The sequence below is a fragment of the Danio rerio genome, chromosome 25 (genome assembly GCF_049306965.1).
Source record: "Danio rerio strain Tuebingen ecotype United States chromosome 25, GRCz12tu, whole genome shotgun sequence".
NCBI lineage: Eukaryota > Metazoa > Chordata > Actinopteri > Cypriniformes > Danionidae > Danio > Danio rerio.
This window is the reverse complement of record NC_133200.1, coordinates 961,224-988,514: the sequence shown is the minus strand read 5'-3', so window position 1 is coordinate 988,514 and position 27,291 is coordinate 961,224. Positions and strand designations below refer to the sequence as shown.

The 27,291-nt window shown below is 33.9% G+C and overlaps 3 protein-coding genes across 4 annotated transcripts in view; all 3 read left to right on the top strand.

The window, feature by feature from the left end:
* twf1a (twinfilin actin-binding protein 1a) overlaps positions 1-27,291 on the top strand; it is a 606,573-nt gene that overhangs the window by 350,196 nt on the left and 229,086 nt on the right. The gene's annotated exons all lie outside the window — the stretch shown is intronic.
* Positions 4,868-16,270, top strand: dbx2 (developing brain homeobox 2). Its single transcript, XM_073942667.1, has 4 exons — positions 4,868-5,042; positions 7,927-8,001; positions 13,453-13,637; positions 15,130-16,270. Exons 1-4 carry the CDS (start codon positions 4,877-4,879, stop codon positions 15,301-15,303), a joined length of 600 nt encoding a protein of 199 aa, XP_073798768.1. The 5' UTR covers positions 4,868-4,876; the 3' UTR covers positions 15,304-16,270.
* nell2a (neural EGFL like 2a) overlaps positions 26,363-27,291 on the top strand; it is a 141,819-nt gene continuing 140,890 nt past the window's right edge. The window contains exon 1 of one of the 2 annotated variants that reach the window (XM_073942343.1): positions 26,363-26,508. In XM_073942343.1, the coding sequence (XP_073798444.1) occupies positions 26,463-26,508 (46 nt within the window). In that variant the 5' untranslated portion in view covers positions 26,363-26,462. 2 annotated transcript variants of the gene reach the window in all.

Below are 27,291 nucleotides of genomic sequence, written 5' to 3'. Positions count from 1 at the left end.
TTCACTTATACTCTCAAAAGAATCAGTTCAATGAATCAAAAACTTCACAAGTGAACTGATTCACTAAAATGATTAAACATTTTTAAAACTATTCTACTGTGAATAGCTGAAAAACTTAATCATTTTAGTAAACGATTCTTTTGAGTGATTCTGTGGAAATGACTTCATACTTGTTTAACTGAACTTATATGTATTTGTTGTTTTAGACATTAACCCTAAAACGGTGCTTTTTTAACCCAATTTTGGGTCAAATATGAATGTTTGGTTCTGTTATATTTTTCAATTAAATTAAAATGGCACTTTTGACCCAATAGTTAGCTTTGTCCAAATTTGACCCAACATTTTTACAGCATTTTTACAGTTAATCTCTACACTAGTTCAGCTAAACTCTGTCTAACTGGTCCAATAGTGTTTAATCATGTTCACTTATACACTCAAAAGAAGTTCAGTGAATCAAACTTTACAAATGAACCGATTCACCAAAACGATTCAGCATTTTTTAATTAATTGAACTACAGAAGCAGATTTTATGCAGATTTGTAGCGAAGAGGAGCTTAATGTTTGATTGCTGCTGTGTGTGTGTGTGTGTGTGTGTGTTTGTGTGTGTGTGTGTGTGTGTGTGTGTGTGTGAATGATGGAGTGTGTGTGTGTGTGTGTGTGTGTGTGTGTGTGTGTGTGTGGAGGCCCCATCATTGTGCGTCTGAATTGAATCATTGAGTGTGTTTTTGGGAGGTGGAGCGGAGAAAAGCTTTCACAGCGCAGCTTTACAGACTCTCAATGAGCCGCGCAGTTTTTCACTGCCTTTAAAAGAAATAAAAGCTTCAAATGCGTCACATGAACTGACGTTTTAGAGACTCCACTTCATAAAGGGCCAATTCTCTGTGTTTGGGAAAAACCATGCGGAGACCACAAACACACACACACACACACACACACACACACACACACATGCATGCACGCACACACAAACACTTTACTGAAGAAAGAGAAGAAGATAAGCTTTATATTAGGTGTAAAATATATTAGAGTACAATTAACAATAAAATAATATTTAGGGTTTAATAAAATAAAATAAAATAGAAAAATGAAAAAAGTAAAGTAATAAAATAAATCAATAAAATAAAAAAATAAAAAATAAAAAAATAAAATAAATAAAATAAAAAATAAATGAAACAAAATAAATAAAATAAAGTAAATAAAATAATAAAATAAATAAATGAAACAAAATAAATAAAATAAAATAATTGCTTGTATGTTATTTTACATTTTATTTTATGCATTCTTAGGATTATAAAATAAAATATTTATGCACAAATTAGATGTTAAAAATCTAAAAATACAACTAGAAATATAAAAATAAATACACATCATTTATTATTTTATATGATATTATTTATGCATTTTTTTAACATTGAATATTACTTAATTTTAGCTTGCTACTTATAATATTATTTTATAAATTTTATAAATTCTTAATTTTTAATATGCCAGTATATTATTTTACATTTTTATTTTATACATATTTAGGGTTATAAAATAAAATCTTTATGCACATATTAGATGTAAAATATCTAAAAATACAATTCAAAAAATAAAAAATACATATCATTATTTATTTGATATAATCTCATATACAGTGTGCACATTTTGTTAGATTGAATGGGTGTAAAACTGACACATTATAGTATATATTTTTTCAGTTTGGGTGCAGAAAGTGTGTTTGTTAGCATGTTTTGAGCTCCTGTTTAACACACATTATATATTCCGGCTCGCGACTGAAAACGCTGCAAATTTGATTACATGCGGCCTTTGGCTCCGAGTGTCGCAGACAAAGAGGACGAGTGTGTGAACTCAGCATGAGGCGATGTTTGGCCCCGGAGCCTCGACATGCCTGTTTACAGCACACACACACACTTTAACACCCACACACACACTAGGAAAATACCGGATAACAGGTGTAATAATAATAAAACAATAATGTAATCATTTATGTTACATTTGCTAGTTGAAGTCAGAATTATTCGCCCCCCTGTTTATTTTTTTGCCCAATTTCTGTTTAACAGAGAGCAGATTTGTTCAGCACATTTCTAATCATAATAGTGTTAATAACTCATCTCTAATTACTGATTTATTTTCTCTTTGTCATGATGACAGTAAATAATATTAGACTAGATATTCTTCAAGACACTTCTATACAGCTTAAAGTGACATGTAAAGGCTTCACTAGGGTAATTAGGGTAACTAGGCAGGTTAGGGGAATTAGGCAAGTTATTGTATAACAATGGTTTGTTCTGTAGACTATCAACAAATATATAGCTTAAAGGGGCTAATAATATTGACCTTAAAATGGTGTTTAAAAATTTAAAAACTAGCTGAAATAAAACAAATCTGACTTTCTCCAGAGGAAAAAATACTGTCAGACATACTGTGAACATTTCCTTGCTCTGTTTAAAAATTCAAAGGGGGGCTAATAATTCAGACTTTAACTGTAATTTATGCGTGTTATTTGACATTCTATGCATATTTGGATATATTTTAAAATCAAATAATTAGCAGATATCAGGGTTCAACGCTAAGGGTTTTTTTCTACTGGCCCGATCAGACCAGTGGTTCAGATTTTGAATGTTCAGTGGCCCCACCAAAAAAAAAGAAAAGTTAATAGCTAATTATTAGCCAAATATTCTAAATAATGTGTCAAAAATGTTTGTAAATCAAGAATTTAAATATATTTAAAAATGTAGCAAGTGTATAATGAGCAATGTGTGCAAACAAAAGTAGCAGTATGGAAACTGTGCAGGGATTTTATTGCAAAACAAAAAGTGGCTGACCGGCCAAACTGCAGCAAACTGTACAAAACATGATTTTTTTTGTCGTGTCGTATCCACGTACATGTCTGCTTCCAAGATGTTTTCTTTTAGCATAATTATTTGATGTTGCCGTCTTTTCACTTATTGGTTGTTACGGAAAAATAACATGCTCACAACATCCAAACAGATAAGAGGAACCAAAAAGCAATATGGTGTTTACAACATCAAAGAGAAGGCAGCATTTGAAGGCTTAAAAGCACAAACTATTTCTCGATTCGAGGACTGTATTTGCACGCAGTTGGCTAATAGTTGCAGGCAAATTAAACTTTAGTGACAACGCTGCATTGTCCAGATCAGGCCAGTAATGATCCTGTCTAGAGCATATCACACGCTGGCCTCGGGGCATCGGGCACTTCATATTGTTGAGCCCTGCATATATCAGACATGTTCCAATAATATTTCATTCTAAAATCACTGATTCATATAGTAATACATTAAACAAAATGAAATATTTTATGCATAAATTAGGCAAACTTTATATAAACATAAACTTTATATTTAGAATAAATAGGATAAAATGCATCAATAATTGTAAATAATTTATTTATTATTTAACTTTAATTATTTAATTTGAATAAGAAAAACATTAATAATGCTAAAATTTAACTTAAACTAAAAATACATTTTCAAAACTGCAAATAAATGAATTGAATGCATTATTATTTTTAAACAGAATTTAAATAATTTTTCTCCACATCAACATCATCACTGCATTAAAAAAGCATGCTTAATAATTTGAGTACATAAACCTAATTATGGCTAAATTACATTTCTATCATTTCTATTACATTATACATATGTTCTACAAGGTATTTAAGAACTCACAACACTTACTAGAAATTATAACAGATTATTTTTGATTTATCACAAATTAAATTCCTTTCATAGAACAAGAATTTCATAGAACAGAAATTATATATCAATGTTGAGTTACAAATTACAATCGTAAGTCATTTATTTAAGTCAAGAAACTAAACGTATTACTTATGCCATTTTTGCATTTATTAATTAAGATTTAATTTTAATTAAGGCTTAAGATTTTAATATACTGCTTATATACACACACACACACACACACACATATATATATATATATACAAATATATATATACAAATATATATATACAAATATATATATATATATATATATATATATATATATATATATATATATATATATATATATATATATATACTTTTTTGATTCAAGTATATTTTATTATTTATTATACTATATATTTAATTTTTATTTTATTATTTATTATACATAATTTTACTATACATTTATTCACATTTAAATATAATTATTTGTTTAATACATTATTTTCCATCCTTAATTTAAATGTTATATTATTTTTTATTTCTTATAATATTTTATTTATTCCTTTTCCTTCAGTTTAGTCTCCGCCACAGCCGAATGAACTGCCAACTATTACATCATGTTTTACACAGAGGATGCCCTTCCAGCTGCAACCCAGTACTGGGAAACACCCATAAACACTTACATTCACACACACACACACACACACACACACACTTATACACTACGGCCAATTTAGTTAATCAGTTCCTCTATAGCGCGTGTGTTTAGACTGTGGGGGAAACCGGAGCACCCGGAGGAAACCCACACCAACACAGGGAGAACATGCAAACTCCACACACAAACACCAACTGACCCAGCCGAGACTCAAACCAGCAATCTTCTTGCTGTGAGGCGTCAGTGATAACCACTAAGCCACCGTGTCACCTGTCATCCTTAATTTTAAAGTTCACCATGCTGAAATAAGTCTCCGAACACTGACTCACACATATATAAATGAATGAATTCTAATAAACCAGTGAGAAACAGCAGCAGAAGCTCCGTCTATTGTGTATTGTGTGCAGCGTCCATCATTTAACCTGCCTGTGACATCATGAATGGAGTGGCCCCGCCCCCTCAGCCGTCCAACCAACCAGAGGCCGGCGCGGAGTTCTTAATGAAGTGCAGTGTTTTTCAGAGTGCAGTGAGGATGATGATGGTGAAGATGATGATGACGACGGCTGGATTCGGACGCTCCGGGAAGAGTTTTCTGATGGAGAATCTGCTGCGGTCGACTCCAGTCCAGATCTACAGGACAAACACTGGTCCGGGGTCAGAAAACAGACAGCACACACAGAGGATTCACACTCCAGCAGGTAAGAGAAATACATACAAATATTAGCAGAAATATAACTGCAATTCAATTAAAGCTACAGGTGAGAAAACTACATGCAAATAATAACATTCAGCTGAAATCTAAATTATTCAGCCTCCTGTCAATTCCTTCAATAATTTCCCAAATGATTTTGAACTGATTCAGGAATTTTTCACAGTATTTCCTATAATATGTTTGCTTCTGGAGCAAGTTGTATGCGCTAAAAAACATTGGTTGAGTTTTAAAAATTTAGTGCTTTGTTGGGTTATTTTTAACCTTCATTGGATTATTTTCTAATAACTCAACCAGTTGGGTAAATATTTGGTGCTTTGTTGGGTTATTTTTAACCGTTATTAGGTTATTTATTAATAACTCAACCAGTTGGGTAAATATTTGGTGCTTTGTTGGGTTATTTTTAACCTTCATTGGATTATTTATTAATAACTCAACCAGTTGGGTAAATATTTGGTGCTTTGTTGGGTTATTTTTAACCGTTATTAGGTTATTTATTAATAACTCAACCAGTTGGGTAAATATTTGGTGCTTTATTAGGTTGTTTTTAACCGTTATTAGGTTATTTATTAATAACTCAACAAGTTTGGTTAAAAATTTGGTGCTTTGTTGGGTTATTTTTAACCTTCATTGGATTATTTATTAATAACTCAACCAGTTGGGTAAATATTTGGTGCTTTGTTGGGTTATTTTTAACCTTCATTGGATTATTTATTAATAACTCAACCAGTTGGGTAAATATTTGGTGCTTTATTGGGTTGTTTTTACCCGTTATTAGGTTATTTATTAATAACTCAACCAGTTGGTGAAATATTTGGTGCTTTGTTGGGTTATTTTTAACCTTTATTGGGTTATTTATTAATAACTCAACCAGTTGGGTTGAATTTTGAATTTTATTAGTGATGATACAAAATCTATATAAAATATATATTACATGGAGAAAAACGCTTGTCTGGAACTTTAAAATACCATGGAAGCATTTTCAATATTTTTGAAACCTGTGTGTTATTTATTTACACAGCCATCTTTATGAAATTAATAGTAGTACTAGTAATAGTAGCGATAGTAATACCAGAATGGAATATAACCCAATGCATTGGGGAAAAATAACCCATAGTTGGGGAGGTGCTCTAATAACCTATAGTTGGGTTATATGTTGAGGTATTTCAACCCAACTATTTGTTTTATTTAACCCAAGTATTTGTTTTAGTTCAATATTATTAGCCCCCAGGTAAATATAATTGCAATTTAATTTAAGCTACAGGTGAGAGTCACAGAGAAAACTATATCCAAATAATGGCATAACTATAACAGCTACAAATGTTGATCAAATTTAGATTAGTTTTTTGTTTCAAATTTAATTGATGGATTTATTTATTTATTTTTGTGAACAATTTTTTACTGAACAGTTGGACTTAATCTAGCCTACATTGTTATAGACAAGTATAGCAACCATCTGCAATTTCTATTATTACCCCACCGCACCCATGCCTGGCAAATAATTAACAAAAAAGGAACAAATCAGAACCAAAAACAAGGAAAGAGATAAATAATAATAATTAATTAATTTAAAAAGGGTGTTACAATACATATGTACGATTGCAACAAATAATTTAAGTTAAAAAAAATTGAATTCTAATGAGTGCTGTGAACTTACTTAATTTGAGTAAACAAAGCAATTTGGGAAAAGTAGAACCCAACAAATGAAGAGGACTCAAACCACTGTAAAACCCAATAAGTTAAGGCAACTCAAACCGTTTGAGGAAACCGATTGCTACAAACCATTTGAGTTAACAAACTAATCTATATGAGTACTGTGAACTTACTCCCTTTAAGTTGAAGTAATGAGGTGTTTAATTAACTCATTATCTTCAACACTGAGTCCAAAACTCTTTTCTAATGAGTAGAATTACCTTTCAGTCAATTTTGAGTTAGCTACACTCATTTCATTTAATAAAGTGGACTTTTGGGTTTTACAGTAGACACATTGGACTATATATCTGATCTTAGCTATTGCACATATACATGAGGTAATAGTTTTTACAGTTTTATATTTTTATTTTTAATGCAATTATTTGGTCATTTTTATTTATTCTAACGTTAATGTACCATTTTTACTGATGTATTACTGTTTTTATTTATTTTATTATTTTTATTTTTTATCTATTTTTATTATGGTATAACTGTATATTGTATAACTGCTTTAATTATATATAAATGTAATTTTCATTTATTTTATTTTTTATTGTAATTTGTTTATTTTATTACTATTAAAATGTGTTATGCAATGTTTTTTTTTTTTGTTTTTTATTATTATTATGTTATTTTATCTTATTATTGCTTATTATTTATGTTAGTAACTGTTTTTATTGTTTAAACATATATATATGTTTAAACATATATATATATATATATATATATATATATATATATATATATATATATATATATATATATATATAATTTTTTTGCTTTTGTTATTTTTTATGTAATTAATTAATTATTATTATAATTATTATTTTTATCTTATTTATAACATGTTATTAATAGGTATTATTTAAAATTATTTAAAATATATTATAAAAATTTGATATATAATATATTATATAAATATAATAATTTTATAATGAAATTATAAATTAAGTTAGTTAATTAGTTTATTTATGTATTACTGATTAGGTTTAGAATAATGACCAAAATATAAATTATTTTAGATTTGATTCAGTGTTTAAAGTACTTTTTGGCTATTATAAACAGAGAAGTCATCAAAACTGAAATATCACAAAAGTAAAAATGAGGAAAAAACATCTCCTTAATGATGATGATGATGATGATGGTGTTGATATAAATTTTCTATTGTTTTTTCCCCGCAGTAATTATGTCCACCGTTAATCTGCCCTGTTGCTCTGGATCTGGACCTGTGATGACCACGAGTCCTCTGTTCACTAGTAATATCACACACACACACACACACACACACACACACACACACACACACACACACACACACACACACACACACACACACACACACACACACACACACACACACACTTCGACAAATAGCTAATTTACTGCATAATGACCACAGCTAATTCCCCTGCTATTCATGAGCACGCACACACGCACAAACACACACTCTCTCTCTCTCTCACACACACTCCTCTGATTGCTCTACAAAGGTTTGATGAATTTGTGCTCATTCATTTACCCTGAAAAACAGTTTGTGCTACAAATCTCCTAAAGTCTGTTTCTAAGCCCAAACATTTATAATTTAAATTATACAACAAACCCAGTAACACCCTAGCAACTCCATAGTAACAACAAAAATGCCCTAGTAACAGCATAACAACTTTCACAATTATAACAACCCCTCAGAACAACCATAGCAACTCCTTAGTAACAACCAAAATGCCCTAGTAACAGCATAACAACTTTCACAAATATAAAAATTACCCAGAACAACCCTAGCAACTCCCTAGTAACAACCAACATGCCCTAGTAACAGCAATACAACTTTCACAACTAGCAACTCCCCAGCAACAACCAAAATGCCCTAGTAACAGCAATACAACTTTCACAACTAGCAACTCCCTAGCAACAGCCAAAATATACTCACAACTACACTCTAACAAACTCCCAAAACAACCCTAGCAACTCCCTAGTAACAACCAAAATGCCTTAGTAACACCATTACAACTTTCACGACTATACTCTAACAACCTCCCAAAACAACCCTAGCAACTCCCTAGCAACAACCAAAATAGTTATGTTGTCCTAGTAACAACATAACAACTTTAACAACTATACTCTAACAACCTCCCAAAACAACCCTAGCAACTCCCTAGCAACAATCAAAATGCCCTAGTGACAGCATTAAAACGTTCACAACTATACTCTAACAACCTCCCAAAACAACCCTAGCAACTCCCTAGCAACAACCAAAATACCCTAGTTACAGCATAACAACTTTCACAACCAAACAGAACAACCATAGCAACTCCCTAGCAACAACAAAAACCCTAGTTACAGCATAACAACTTTCACAACTATAACAACCAACCAGAACAACCCTAGCAACTTCCTAGTAATAACCAAAACACCCTAGTAACAGCATAACAATTTTCACAACCAAGCAGAACAACTCTAGCAACTCATTAGTAACAACAACGCCCTAGTAACAGCATAACTTTTACAACTACAACCATCAGAACAACCATAGACTCCTGATATTGCTTGAGTTAAATGGTCTTTCCCTTTCTTGAACTACAAAACGAATGCTTAAGTCTATTTAACTGATTATATTTTAATTAATTTAAATCGTCAATGTTGTAAAAAACCTTTGTGAAACCGTTAAAACGGTTAAAAACGATTTGTTGCTATAAGGGATACAGCTGTGGTCGGAAAATGTTAACGAGAATTATTTAATGTTATTTGTTAAATTACTTATTAATTATATTTTATTAAATTCTACCCCAAACATACCCTTCACAATGCTGTAAAAAAATTATTGTTGTATAGTGTCACAAAAATAATGCTATTGATGTGAGCTTACGGTTGTTGCTAGAAGGGATACAGCTTCGACTGCAGGTTAACGAGATATATTTAAATAACTGACTAAATACCCAACGTCTACCACAAATCTACCCTTCAGAATAATGTAAAACAACTTAGTTATTGTTGCACAGTGTCACGAGTATACGCAGCTGTATCCCTTCTATAGTTTACCCTGAAAAAAAAAAACACTTGCCGTGACATCTTCATCGTCTCTCGTCATCCTCATCCTCATTTTCCGCTCCCCAAAAGCCAACAAACCCGTCAGTTGTGTTTCTGTCAGATGTTTAGAAAACAGTTTAGCGTTTGACACTTTCCCACAGCGAAAGTGAGCGGCCCCGTGACAAATCGCGCGCCCTCGCTGACCCCAGATCAGCTCAACGGGAGAATCTAAAAGAGATACAGCTGCGGATATACCTAATACTTTTTTGTGACACTGTACAACAATACACTTTTTTCACAGTACCGTGTGAACACCATATTTGGGGTAGACGTTAAAAAAATACAATTTAATGGGTAATTTAACAAATTATCTTAAAAAAACGATCGTTAACGTCTGCGGCCAGAGCTGTATCCATTCTAGCAACAACCCGCAGGTCTGAGATCAGCCTGTAAACACACAATACCCGCATTCCTGCAGAGCGGAGGGCGGGAATCTCCTTCGCGGGCTTTTTGTTCTCCTTAATGAAAGGCAGAGTTTTAAAAGCGGACCCGCAGACATCAGCCTCTCAATGGAAATGACTTTTATAGACTTTTTTTCAGCTCATCTCTTTTGAAAGGCGACAGCAGATAAAGCGACGGGAGCGGGCGTGTGGGCGGGGCTAGAGGTCACATGACCCCTTAATAGGGCGTTTAAGTGGAAACTCTTTAGTGTGAATGGAGAGCAGGGAGCGTGACTAAAGGCCGATGAAGGTGGCCGATCTGGCGATTTGTCCGACAGATTAAAAAGACATCGCTGAATGAGCTCCACCTGAGAGAAAAACATCCATTCAGACGATTTAAAACGCCTTTTCAGTTCAGATGGCGCAGTATAGGCTAGCTAGTGGACTTACGAGTGTCCTGTCCAATCAGCCAATCAAATGACTACACTCAACTAAAACAAAATTATATATATATATATATATATATATATATATATATATATATATATATATATATATATATATATATATATATATATATATATATATATTTACAGTGCTCAGCATAATTGAGTACACCCTGTTTTGAAAATGAATATTGTAATCAATTTCTTAGTGAATTTGGATCATATATATTGCTGATTTTGAACAAAACAGATTATTAAACAGTTATTAATTAAATATTATTTATTTAAATAATATTTTAGTCACCAAACATTTTTAGAAATTAAAAAGATTCAACAAAATATTCAACTAAATATTATTTTTTTGTTGTTGTTGTTTCTTTTGATTTTTCCTCTTTTTTAAATTTGTATTTAATATTGTTTTATAGCATATAAGTTTGGCTGTACTAGTTTTTGACCATTATTGTAAGTTCTTTTGTTAGATTAGCTCCGGATTTGGCTTCAGTACTGACTAATCTATATGCACAAATATTGCAGAGCTTCCTATTAAACATATCAATTTAACAGAGAGATTGGTGAGGGGTGTAATATATGCTGAGCACTGTACACATTTTGTCATATTTTGTTTTTACCTACTAATTCTTTAAACATTTTTTTCTTCATTAAACATCATATATTTTTGTTTAACACTTTAAACTTTAGTTTCTATTCATAAAACTTGCATTTTTTTTTAGGATTGTTTCATGTCTGTTAGACTTTGCCTGCCAGTATAATATCAACTTTAGCAGATCCGGCTTCAAAATTTTCACTTCACAAACATAAAATATATTTGTATTTTGTCAAAATTTCTTCTTTTTTTTGTTAAACAAGGCTTATATAGGAATATGTATATATATATTGTTAGTATTAAATATAGAATATAGAAAAACTGCATTTCGCTGCATTGTACTTGTACATGTGTAATGACAATAAAGTTGAATCTAATCTAACCAAATCTAATCTAATCTAAAAAAAAACAGATGTTATCGTTTCTTTTTTCTTATAAACGTAAATAAAACAATTGCCAACCACCTACCAAAATAAATAAATAAATTAACAAACAAATATAAATATTAAATCCGAAATTTACTATGGACAAAAAAATAAATAAAATAAAACTGCAATATTAGTTACAGTCATAAAATATGTAAATATTGTATATCCCCTATGCAAATAAAATAAATAAAACAAATAATAACAATATTAGACGGGCAAAATAATTTAAATACAAACAATTACATAAATAAAATAATAAATATGTATTTTTGGATCATAAAGAGTTAAAAAGAGAAATAATTTTAGAAACAAAATTATATACAGTTGAAGTCAGAATTATTCACCTCATTTTTAAATATTCCCCAGATGATGTTGAACAGATTCAGGAAATGTTCACAGTATGTCTGATAATATTTGTTCTTCTGGAGAAAGTCTGATTTGTTTTATTTTGACTAGAATAAAAGCAGTTTTTAATTTTTTAAACACCATTTTAAGGTCAGCATTATTCGCCACTTTAAGCTATATATTTTTATAAGATAATCTACAGAACAAACAATCATTATACAATAACTTGCCTAATTATCCTAACCTGCCTAGTTACTTTAAGTAGTGAAGCCTTTAAATGTCACTTTAAGCTGTATAGAAGTGTCTTGAAGAATATCTAGTCTAATATTATTTACTGTCCTCATGACAAAGAGAAAATAAATCAGTTATTAGAGATGAGTTATTAACACTATTATGATTAGAAATGTGCTGAAAAAATTTTCTCTCCTATAAACAAAAATTGGGAAAAAAAAAAAAAAAGGCAGGCGAATAATTCTGACTTCAACTGTATAAATACATTCATTCATTAATTTTCATCCGCTTTTCCGGGTCGCGATAGCAGTATTATCAGGAGAATCCCAGACTTCAAGTTCCCTCTCCCCAGAAACTTTCTCCAGCTCCTCCAAAACAGATGCCCGAGCCACCTCAGCTGACTTCTCTGGATGTGGAGGAGCAGCGGCTCAACTCCGAGCTCCTCACCCTGTCTATAAGAGTGCATACTGCCACCCTGCAAAGGAAACTCATTTCGGCCGCTTGTATTCGAGATCTTGTCCTTTAGTCATGATCCAAAGCTCAGATTGAGAGTAGGAATGTGGATTGAATGGTAAATCCAGAGCTTTGCCCTTCAGCTCTGCTACTTCTTTACCACAATGAACCAGTACACCGACCACATTACTGCTGCACTGATCCGCCTGTCAATCTCACGCTCCATCCTTCGCTCACTCCAAGATACTTGAACTCCTCCACCTGGGGTAAGGACTTTCCTCCAACCTGGAGATGGCAAACCACCTGTCTCCACCTTTATCCCAGCTGAGTCACACTCGGCTGCATGCTGAAGGTCCATGTTCGATGAAGCCAACAGAACAACATCGTCTGCGAATAACAGAGATGAAGTCCTGTGGTCCCTGAACTGGACCCCTTTGACTCTCATCCTCTTAAGCCATATTATAAACTATCTAACAGACATACATTCACTTTGTTCCAGCAGCCATGAGGCTTTATCAGCTTAAATCTTAGCAAGTTTTGGTTATTATTAATATTATATTTGATGAAGCGTGCTGGGATGTGTTGTTTTGCTATATTGTTTTCGTGTGTTTATGTTTGCTGTGTCATGATGTGACTGCCCTCATTTATTTGCCCCTGGTAGGATTTATTAAGCTGTTAAACCCAATTTAAACTAATAGTCTGTGTATTAAACTGAGCAGTGTTGTGTGTTTGTCAGAGGCTGTGGGCTCAGTGCTGTGGACTCCAGCGATTAACTCTCGCTCGCGGCCTGGAATCCTGAGACGAGCCGTGTTCTCTGAAGAGCAGAGACGAGAGCTGGAGAAAACCTTCAGCAAGCAGAAGTACATCAGCAAGACGGAGCGCAACAGACTCGCCTCAGAGCTGAGTCTCAAAGAGACGCAGGTGCGCACATACACAGACAAGCACACACAGACACACACACACACACACACACACACACATGCATGCATGCATGCACACAATTGCATTCAGAAACGCACATGCACACACACATACAAATGTACAAACACAGACACACACACACACACACACACACACACGCATGCATACATGCACACAATTGCATTCAGAAACGCACATGCACACACACATACAAATGTACAAACACAGACACACACACACACACACACACACACACACACTCACAAACAAAGACAGAGACAAACACAAACACACACATACACTCTCACACACACTCACAGACATACAGACATGAACACACACTCACACACACACACACACACACACACACACACACACATACACACACACACACACACACACACACACTCACAAACACACACATAAACACACACACACACAAACCCACACATGAACACTAACACACATGCTCACACACACACACACACACACACACACACACACACACACAAACACTCACTCACGCATATACACACACATAAACACACACACAGGCACACACATACACACATAAACACACACACTCACAAAGACAGAAAAACACAAACACACACATGCACAAACACACAAACATACACTCTAACCCACACTCACAAACATACACACATGCACACACACACACGCACACATAAACACACCTGCACTAACAAACATGCATATGAACACACACATGAACACGCACACAAACACACGCACACACATGCACAAACACGCACAAACATGTACACACACTCACAAACCTACACATGAACACACACACACATGCTCACACACACACACACACAAACACAAGAACAAACATGCACAAGCACACACGCACAAACAAACACACACTCACAAACACACACATGAACACACACACACGCACACACATGCACAAACATGCACCAACATGCACACACACTCACAAACCTACACATGAACACACACTTGCTGACACACATGCTCACACACACACACACACACACACACACACACACACAAACACAAACATGCACAAGCACACACGCACAAACACACACTCACAAACATACACATGAACACACACACACACACACACACACACACACACACTGCACATATACAGTTGTGCTCATACGTTTACACACCCTTTTCACACCAATAAAGCTAGTGCTGTTTTCAATCTGCCACTATGCTGACACATCTGACATCTGTAGCTCCACCCTCTTCTGAAAAGAGCACATCTCATTTGCATTTAAAGCGACAGTCACCAAAACACCACAATTAGGATCAAAGCCTGAAAGGGAGCTAGAGAACATTAACTGTGTGATATTTTGAGCTCAAACACACACACACACACACACACACACACACATTAGAGACAGCAGATACTTATTTTACATCTCATAAAAAGTGCCATAAGAGGTCGAACATCCCCTCTGTATTTACATGGCGTTCTGTGTGTCGGCAGGTGAAGATCTGGTTCCAGAACCGCAGGATGAAGTGGAGAAACTCCAGAGAGAAGGAGATCAGCAACACACACACACACATGGAGAAACTGATGGACTGGAGTCAATCTGAACCTGCAGACGACACACACACACCAGCACAGAGCAAACACACTCACACTCACACACACAGATGATCCAGAAGAGAGTGTTCATTCTCAACATTACCACTCAAAAGGTCCAATGGTAACACATTATAATAATAATAAGGTGCTATTTCTTTAAGAGCAGGTCATATATAGTGTTTAAGTGTCCTAATGTTGTGTTGAGGCTACTACAAACAGCTTTAAGTGCATTTAGAGTAAGAAAACACTGTCGTTTTAGTAGAATATGTGTTTATTACACTGTAAACCCCAATAAGTTAAGGTAACTCAAACCTCTTGAGGAAACCGATGGCAACAAACCATTTAAGTTCAAAAACTGATCCTAAAGAGTGCTGTGAACTTAATCCATTCGAGTAAACGAAGCAATTTGAGTACAGTAAAACCCATCAAATGAACAGAACTCAAACCAACTGAGTACTGTGACACTCAATAAGTTAAGCCGACTCAAACCACTTTAAGGAAACCGATTGCTACAAACCAATCTATATGAGTACTGTGAACTTACTCCATTAAAGTTGAAGTAATGAGGTGTTTAATTAAGTCTTTACCTTCAACACTGAGCTCAAAACTCTTTTCAAATGAGTAGAACTAAATTTCAGTACATTTTGAGTTAACTACACTCATTTCATTTGATAAGGTGGACTGTTGGGTTTTACAGTAGATACATTAGAATCATACATTCATTTTCCTTCGGCTTAGTCCCTTTATTCATCAGGGGTCACCACAGCGGAATGAACCACCAACTATCCCAGCATATGTTTGACACAGCGGATGTCCTTCCAGTTGCAACCCAGTACTGGGAAACACCCACACACACACACACACTCGTTTAATAAATAATTAAATTGAACGTTCAATAAAAGAATTCACCTACCAAAATAAATAAATAATAAACAAACAAACAAATAGAAATATTAAATCCTAAATTTACTATGAACAAAAATAAAATGAAATGAAAAAATATGTATAATCATAGACGATCTGAATCATGTAAATCCCCTATAAAAATTAAAAAAAAAAAAATATATATATATATATAAAATAAACACTTTAAACAATAAAATAAATAACTGACAATAATTATTAATGATATTAGACGACCTAAATCATTTAAATACAAACAATGACATGAATAAATTTGTGTATTTTGAAAAAAAAAAGATTAAAATAGCAGTAATTTTAGAAATAAAAAATAAATGTGTACATACAAAATGTTCATTTATTCATTTGGTTGAGTCCTGGCTGGGTCAGTTGGTGTTTCTGTGTGGAGTTTGCATGTTCTCCCCGTGTTGGCGTGGTTACATGCGGTACAGGTAAATTGGATATGCTTAAAATTGTACGTAGTGTATGTGTGTGAATGAGAGTGTATTGGTGTTTCCCAGTGATGGGTTGCAACTGGAAGGGCATCCACTGCGTAAAACGTATGCTGGATAAGTTGGCGGTTCATTCCGCTGTGGAGACTAAGAGACTAAAAGAAACGTAATGAATGAATGAATTCACCTATATCCCATGTCTTTGGGCCGCAGCTTGTGTAATTATTAAGTGTATCTCATTATTATTACATGCTAACAAATATAAACAAATGGAGGAAATTATTATAAAGTGTTACCAAAATGTAAATAGTGATGTGCATTTTTCATTGACCTGAGAAGTATTTTTTGTAATGTTTTTTATGAGCTCTATAATAATAATAAAGTAAAAAACTCATGAAAATAAATTGCAAAAATATTGTGAAAATATGCCTTAAATCGAGAGGGGTCTGGATGCAGACCTGGTGCAGTGCAATCTGGGCCGCATCCAATGCTTTTTGATGCACTCACCTAACCCCGCCCCTAACCCTACCCCTCACAGTGACGTCACTCGCTCCATTTGACTGCATTGTGTCTGACATAGCATCGTTGAGTGATGCAATCTCAGCTTGCATCATAAAGGCTGCATCCAGATTAAATTTGCAAATGTAAATAATTAATTAAATTAGCTGATCTGATGATTGCAACTACTTGTAATAACAAGCATTTAATTTTTATCGTTCATAAAGTGTACACTGTATATTTTGAAGTATGTTTAGATGAGTATGTTTGCTTTTTAAATAATAAAATACATTTTAATTCACTTTTTGCATGCAAATCTATCATTTCCCACACTTTTCTGCACTTGTCATAAAAACTGAGACGCTAACGTGAGAAACTTAATCATTAGAGTCAGATCAATAGTCAAAAATATATAAAAGTTAATATCATGAGTCATAATTATAGCATTAAATATCAAAATTCTGATATGTTAAGTTTACATTTAAAAATGTCCGAATTAAAATTTATTAAGTTACAAAAGCTGAATAAAACAATCAAGAATGTTCAATAGCAGTAAATATGAGACAAAAATGACGAAGTCAACATGACGAGATAATGAATCCTAATTTTAAACTCACTATTAATGAAACTCAAACGCTACTCAGTTTTCAGACCACTAGAGGTCAGTGTCATGCAATAAATCTATTTAAAATCATTTTAAATAAAAAGATTTAAAATCAGGCGTTTATTACCATTTTTAAATCGTTTTGAGCATATAAATTGGGCATTTAAATTCAATGACAAATTCATTTTTATTTATTTACTTTTTAATTTCTTTATGTTCATTTTATTTTATTATTTTATTTGCTGTAATATGCTGACATTACTTTGATTTTCAGAAAGATTAAAGATCATAACACTGCTTAAAGTAAATGGCATGTTAATTCATTAATTTACAGTAATATGGTGACATTCATATGAGGATTATGCAGTTTTAAACTCATATTCTTGTGTTGTGTTGACTCAGATGCTGAACACAAAGCTGTGTGCGGTCAGAAAGTGTGAAAACAATCTGAGAAACTCGTTCCAGCACCACACACACAACACATATCTGGTGCTGAGCTGTTGTTTCTTCACTTTCAATAACACAAATCTGGGAAAACTGGGGCATTTTTTTCTGTGTGCGTCCGTTGTTATTGCTCAAGGGTCTCGAGAGGCGGCTGTTGTCTGGAAAAGGCTTCAGATTGTGTTTGAATGATTTCTTTTTTTCTGGTGGCACTTTAGAAAATGACGTGCTGTGAAGACGACAGCATTATTGTGTTTCATGAGCTTCAGTCCCATCAGCCACAACATCAATAACTGATGGACACACACACACACACACATCACTGCTGCACTGTGCACACACATACACGCAAAGACACTGCTGCATTGTCCACACACACACATACACGCACAAACACTGCTGCACTGTCTACACACACACACACACACACACACACACACACACACTCTATAAAAATAACTATTACTACTCCATTAATTAATCACCTTAGAAACCACACTAAATATATTTGCAATATTTAGCAACCACCAAGCAATATCCTAGAAACCGTATAATAACCCTTTTGAAACTCTTTCTGCATTTGGAATCACATAGCAACACCCTAGATATGTCAAACTTCTTTTGAAACCACCTAGCAACACCCTTGCAACCATCCAGCAACATCTAGCAACCCAATAAGATATCCCAGCATGCATATAGAAACACTTATGAAGCTTAAAAAACTAAGCAGGGCTGAGTCTGGTCAGTATCTGGATGGGAGACCACATGGGAACATTAGCTTGCTGTTGGCAGTGGTATTAGTGAGGCCAGCAGGGGGCGCTTAACCTGTGGTCTGCGTGAGTCCTAATGCCCCAGTATAGTGAAGGGGACTCTATACTGTCAGTAAGCGCCGTCTTTCAGATAAGACGTTAAACTGAGATCTTGACTCATTAATAATCTGGCAACACCCTAGCAACAACCCAGCAACCACTCAGTAGTAACACCCTAGCAACCACTCAAAACACATTTGTAAGCACCTAGTAACACCATAGCAACATCTCAAAACAAAGGTACAACCATTTGGCTACACCCTAGCAACCACCCTGTGGTAACACCCTAGCAACCACTCAAAACACATTTGGAAGCACTTAGCAACACCATAGCAACATCACAAAATAAATGTACAACAATCTGGAAACACCCTAGCAACAACCCAGCAACCACCTAATAGTTACACACTAGCAACCACTCAAAACACATTTGGAACCACCTAGCAACACCATATGTTAAAACAAATGTACACCCATCTGGCAACACGCTAGCAACCACCCATCAACCACTTAGTAATAACACACTGGCAATCACTCAAAACACATTTGGAATCACCAAGCAACACCATAGTAACACCTCAAAACAAACATACACCCTTTTGGCAACACCCTAGCAACCACCAGGCAACCACTCAGTAGTAACACACTAGCAACCACTCAAAAACATTTAGAACCACCTAGCAACACTATAGCAACAACCCACAACAAAAGTACAACTATCTGGCTAAACCCTAGCAACCACCCAACAACCACGTAGTAGTAACACCCTAGCAACCACTAAAAACACATTTGGAATCACCTAGCAACACCATAGCAACTTCTCAAAACAAAAGTACAACCATCTGGCAACACCCTAGCAACAACCCAGCAACCACTCTGTAGTAACACCCTAACTACCACTCAAAACACATTTGTAAGCACCTAGCAACATCATAGCAACATCTCAAAACAAATGTTCAACTATTTGGCAACACCCTAACAGCAACCACCCAGTAGAAACACCCTAGCAACCACTCAAAACACATTTGGAACCACCAAGCAACACCATAGCCACATCTCAAAACAAAAGTACAACCATCTGGCAACACCCTAACAGCAACCCAGCAACCATCCCATAGTTACACACTAGCAACCACTCAAAACACATTTGGAACCACCCAGCAACACCATAGCAATATGTTAAAACAAATGTACAACCATATGGCAACACCCTATCAACCACTCTTCAACCACTTAGTAATAATACCCCAGCAACCACTCAAAACACATTTGAAAGCACTTAGCAACACCATAAAAACATTTAAAAAAAAAAAGTACAACAATCTGTCAACACCCTAGCAATAGCCCAGCAACCACCCAACAGTTATACACTAGCAACCACTCAAAACACAGTTAGGAACCACCTAAGAACACCAAGGTAATATGTTAAAACAAATGTACATCCATCTGGCAACGCCATAGCAACAAGCAAGCAACCACTCATTAGCAACCAAATAAAACACATTAGGAACCACCTAGCAACACCATAGCAACAACTCAAAACAAGTGTACAACCATCTGGGAACCCCCTTGCAACCACTCAGTAGTAACATACTAGCAACCACTCAAAACCATTTGGAACCACCCAGCAACACCACAGCAATGTGTTAAAATAAATGTACACCCATATGGCAACACCCTAGCAACCACCCATCAACCACTCAGTAATAATACCCTAGCAACCACTCAAAATACATTTGGAAACACCTAGCAAAACCATAGCAACATCTCAAAACAAATGTACAACCATCTGGCAACACCCTGGCAACAAAAAAGCAACCACTCAAAACACATTTGGAAGCACCTAGCAACACCAAATCAACAACTCAAAACAAATGTACAGCAATCTGGCAACACCCTGGCAACCACCAAGCACCACTCAGTAGTAACACACTAGTAACTCCTCAAAGCATATGCCAAACCACCTAGCAACACCATAGCAACATCTTGAAAAAGTTACAACCATCCGAGAACACCCTAGAAACCATTCATTGGTAACACTAGCAACCACTCAAAACTTGTTTGGAACCACCTAGCAACAACTCAAAACAAATCTACAACAATCTGGCAACACCCTAGCAACAACTCAAAAATAACACACTAGCAACCACTCAAATATATTGAGAACTACCTAGCAACACCATAGCAACAAGTAAAAACAAATCTACAACCATCTGAAAACACCCTAGCAACCACCCATCAGCAACTAATTAATAACACCCAAGCAACCACTCAAAACACATTTGGAACCACATAGCAACTCCATAGCAACAACCCAAAACAAATCTACAACCATCTGGGAACACCCTAGCAACCACTCAGTAGCAACAGCCTAGCAACTACCCAAACACATTTAGAAGCACCAAGCAACATCATAGCAACATCTCAAAACAAATATACAACCATCTGGCAACACCCTAGCAACCACTAAAAATCTATTTAGAAGCACCTAGCAACACCATAGCAACACCTCAGAACAAATTTGGAACAACTAGCGACCATTTAACACACATGGAACTCCTTACAGCACTAACACCCCAGAGTCACTCAAAATTAATTAATAACCACCTAGCAACACCCTAGCAACCACTCAACATATGAATCTGACCCCTCCGATAACCTTAATCTGTTCTTTATTTCTCCTCATGTGTGTCAGCAGACGTGTGCTGTTTCTCTCTCAGACAGACGGAGCAGGAATATTGAAGCCGGACTCGGAGATGTTCTGAAGTATTATTGCTGAGCTGATATTGGAGACCCGATGTTCCTCCTTTATTGCAGGATCTGCTGGGATTAGCGCTGAAGGCCTGATAGAGAAACACCAGACCCATAACGGCTGCCGGATCCATAATAGCTTCTCGGATAAGACTGACCGGCCATTCAGAGCCGCCGAGCGGGTCAGCAGAGCCAAAACACAGCTTGACCGCTTGATTTACTGGGTCAGTTTCTGAGAGTGCTCGTCTTGTTAAGAACAAGAGCAGTCCAGATCTCTCCAGCGTGTCAAAATCAGGTCTGAGAGACACAAGTGGCCTGATTTACAAACCACAAGCCCTATGTAAAAACCACAGTCCGAGGAGAACACACAAGTGGAGATGGTTTTAAATGAAATTAAATGAAATAAAAATAAATCAAATGATTTACATGGAAATTAAATAAAATAAAAATGTGAATATATTGAATTAATTGATTTAAAGCTGGAATTAATAAATGTACTTCCTGGTGACTAATGTGATTGTCTTAATCTTGTAATCTTTTTTCTGTAATCCTTTTGTCTTTTCTTTCTCTGTGCTCATGCTTAGTCTATGTCTATGTAAGATAGCACAGCATTATGCCTGATTGTATCACCCATTATTGTTATCTATTTATTTATTTACTATTATTATTATTTTTTTATTTTAATTATTATTATAATTTTTTATAATTTTTTTAAATAAACTTTTGCAGCTTTTCTCTATTATTATTATTTTTATGATTGCTTTTGCTTTTCACTAACTTTCATTAGGCAGTGTTAGGATTTGTTGAAGTGGGTTTATATGAAAAAATGTATCTGTATAAATAATGTAATTTGTACTTGGCAAAAAAAAGGGCAAAAAAAGCTGAATTAAATTTAATTGAATTAAAAATTAAATAAAAAATCAATTTGTAGTATTTGTAATTTAAATTAAGTTAGATTAAATTGATTTAATGCTTAAATTAAATTAAATTAATGCTGGAATAAAACTAAATTGAATTAAAAATTGAATTAAAAATTAAACAAAAAAATAAATTAAAATAAATTAATTGATTTAAAGCTGGAATTAAATTAAATTTGATTAAAATTAAATAAACATTTTAATTAAATTAATTGATTTAACGCTGGAAATGAATTCAATTGAATTCAAAAGTAAATAAAAAATAAATTAGAAATAAATAAAAAAATAAATCAAATTAATTTAAATTCATTTATTTAAAGCTGGTATTAAATTAAATGGACTTAAAAATTTAAATAATAATCAAATTAAAAATGTAATTAAATTCCAGCTTTAAACCAGCGGAATAATTAAAGTTTAACTGTTTAATAAAGAAAATATTTATATTAAATTGTACAATTTTCCACAATTTGTATCATACTATTGAGGAATATTTATGCTATAATAATATTAATAATAATAATAATAAGTAATGTTTTATAATGACACATTTCAGATAAATTTGCATTAATTATATTTATATATATATATTTGTGTGTGTATGTGTGTATTATACTTTGCTTTTCATTATTGCCATTTATTTTATATTGTAATAATAAAATAGACCACTCTAAAATTCAAAATGCATATGCATATTTAAAATAAAATGAAATTTTTAAATAATACATCATGCTAATACATGGAAAAATTCTAATAATTTAATTAAATCGTAAATACTTTACTAAATGAAGATGTCTAGTCATAGATATATATGAATTATTAGAGTAAATTATTAAGTCCATTAAGCAATTTCATTCATTCATTCATTCAATTTTCTTGTGTTTAGTCCCTTTATTCATCAGAGGTCGCCACAGTGGAATGAACCACCAACTATCCAGCATATGTTTTACATAGAGGATGCCCTTCCAGCCGCAACCCAGTACTGGGAAACACATACACACTCATTCACACACACTCATAGCCAATTTAGTTCCTCAATTCCCCTATTGTGCATGGGTTTGGACTGTGGAGGAAACCGAAACACCCGGAGGAAACCCACACCATGGGGAGAACATGCAAACTCCACACAGAAATGACAACTGACCCAGCTGGGACTCGAACCAGCGACCTTCTTGCTGTGAGGCTATTGTGCTACCATAAATGTACTTATTAAATCTAAGTGATAGTATTTGTATCACTCCTGCTACCTCATTTCTTCCTGGCACATTTAGTGTTTATGATAGTTATGTGTATTATTGTTTTGTCGATATAAACTGCTGCACTCCAGTGAATCACTCTGAAACTGTGCTATTGTGAGTAAATCCCAGACTGATAGTCATGGTGAAGATCAGTGTCGGCTTCACCTCTCATTTCAATAAGAAAAACCTCCAAACTGACCACAGGAGAGAGAAATCAATGCAGGAGGAAACAGGAGAGCGATGATGACCACAGCTTTACACTCACAGATGCGTTTTCATAAAGAGAAAACAACGGCTCAATTATATATAAGCATAACGGCTCACCGGGGACTCTGAACTGGGACTGTACGAGCAAGATTAAACTGGGCTGGTGTGAAAGAGACGTTTCTGGGTCACACACACACACACACACACACACACACACACACACACACACACACACACACAAATGAACTCAAAAGCTGTGTTCAGATGGGCAGCTTCACCTGGACACTCGAAAAATATTTAGGTCTAACAAACAAGATTTATGTATTCTGATTGCAGGTGATATTTTTGCCCATTTGATGAATGAATGAATAAAAAAAAATGAATGAATAAAGGAATTATTGTAATAATGAATAAAAGAATGAATGGAAATAAAATGAATGAATGAATAAATGAATGAATGAATGAATGAATGAATGAATGAATGAATGAATATGGATGGATGGATGAATGAATGAAAAAGAATGAAGGAATAAATTAATGAATGAAGAAATTATTGATTGAAAGAACCAATAAACTGATAAACAAATGAATGAATAAATAAATGAATTAAAGAATGAAGGAATTATCAAATGAGTGAATGAATAAAAGAACAAATGAATGATTGACGGACTGACTGAATGAATGACTGATTAAATGAATGAGTGAGTGAATGAATTAATGAATGAATGAATGGGTGGATGATGGAGAACAAAATGAATGGATTAATAGACTGAATGAATGAATGAATGACTGGACTGACTAAATGAGTGGATAATGAAGGACAGAATAAATAAGTGAATAAATAAATGAAGGGAGGCATTATTGAATAAATGAATGAATGAACGAACGAATGAATAATTGAATGAATGAATGAATGATTAAATGAATGAATGATTAAATGAATGAAAGATCAAATGAATGAATGATTGACTGACTGAATGAATGATTAAATGAATAAATGAATGAAGGATGAAGGACAGAATGAATAAGTTACGGGACTGAATAAATGAATGAATGAATGAATGAATAAATGAATGACTGGACTGACTAACTAATTGAATGGATGATGAAGTACAGAATAAATGAATAAATAAATGAATGATGGACTGACTGAATTAATGACTGAATGAATGATTAAATGAACGAATGAATGAATGAATGAATGAATGAAGGTTGGAGTACAGAATGAATGAATTAAAGGACTGATTAAATTAATAGATGATGAAAGGCAGAATAAATGACTGAATTAATAAATAAATGAATAAAGAAATTATTGAATGAATGAATAAATAAAAAACAAATGAATGAATGATGGACTGAATGAATTAATGAATGAATGATGGAGGACTGAATGAATGAATAAATGAACAAATGAATGAATGAATGAATTAACTAATAAATGGAGTGAATGAATGAAGGACAGAATGAACAAATGAAAGAAGGTAGGAATGATTGAAGGAATTAATGGATAAAGGAACAAAAGAATGAATAATGGACTGACTGTATTAATGAATGAATGAATGAATGAACAAACTAATTTAGGATGGAGAACAAAATGAACGAAGGAAGGGATGATTGAACGACTAGAGAAAGGAAAGAATGAACGAGTAAATGAACAAATGAATGAAGGTCAGAATGAATGAATGAATGATTGAATCAGTGAATGAATAAATGAATGAATTGAATCAATTATTAAAGTAATGAATTAAAGGAACGACTGAATAGACGGAATAAATTAACATATGAATTAAGGTACTAATAATTGAATTAATAAATGAATGAATGAATGATGGGCGGACCGAATGAAAGAAAGACTGAATGAATGAATGAATGACAGTGAATGAATGAATAAATCAGTAAATGAATAAATGAATGGAGGGAATAAATGAATGTATGGACTGAAGGTATGAATGAATGTATTAATAATGGAATGACTGAGTGAATGAATGAATAAATTAACAGATTGAATGGACTAAATGAATAAATTGATAAAGAAATGCACAAATGCACGGACTGAACAAATGATTGAATGAATAAATAAAGGAAACAACTGATTGAATGACCGAATGAATAAACAATTGATTGATATCCATGAGAAAACTATTTAAATGATAAAGATAATACAGACGGACACTCAATTTCGTCTCTTCACCCCTCTCTCTCTCCATCAATTCATCTTTCTCTCTTCTTCTCTCTCTCCATCCCTCTCTCTCCTCATCCATCTCTCTCTCTCTCTTTCTGCAGTGTATATGCGCAGATCCACCTGTGCGGCTCCTCCAGAGGGACTGAGGGCTGGATGAGGCTCGCCCGTGTCTGCATCTGCATCTCCGCGGAGCTTCTTTTTCTTCTGCTCATCATGGAATAACCGAGTCTCCATTATGGCTTTTCTGCAGCTCTTTGTGGGATTATTGTGCGGGGCAGCAGGTAAACACAGACACAAACACCAATACTGAACATTACACAGGAATATGATGATCGGCATCGCGACAGTCTGTTGATAGATTTTACGTTTAGAAACGGCTAGCAAATATGCTAACTGTTAACTGTATTTTCTGACGCGACGGAATCCGCTAATGTGTGTTTCACTCGCGGTGATCTTGTTAAAGGTGTTTTAGTAGGCTACAGGGATCAGTTCACACACAAGAAAAGGAGCTGGAATATCGAGGAATTATACTGGAAAAGTCGATGAAAGTCGTGTAAAAAGTCGTTGGGTTTTTAATATAACGATATATACGTGTAAGGTCAAAGACGAAGCGGTTCTACAAGCATTATTTGTATTTACATTGGAATATCTTGTATATTTTTGGGGAATTTAATAACAACTGGCGCCCATTTATCCCGGGATTTCCAGAAATCTCACATATAACTTAATAGTTTGTTTGTTAGAAAATTTCATCAAACATATTTAGATCGATATTCAATTTCTGATATATTAAAAGACTCAATTTAATCGCATTTGACCAAAATACCAATTCATTTTCAGCTGAAATTGATTGTCTTTTCGCTACTGTCCTTCAAATCTCTAGATTTTCATTGTTTATATTTGTCAGCAAGAAGCTTTCACATACTTAGCACAATATTATTTAATATGTTCTAAAAAATTAATATAACAAACATTTAAAAATTATTTATGTAATTACAGTATATTTTATACATTTATTTAATTAAAAAATATGTATATTATTCAAATTATATTGATATTTCACT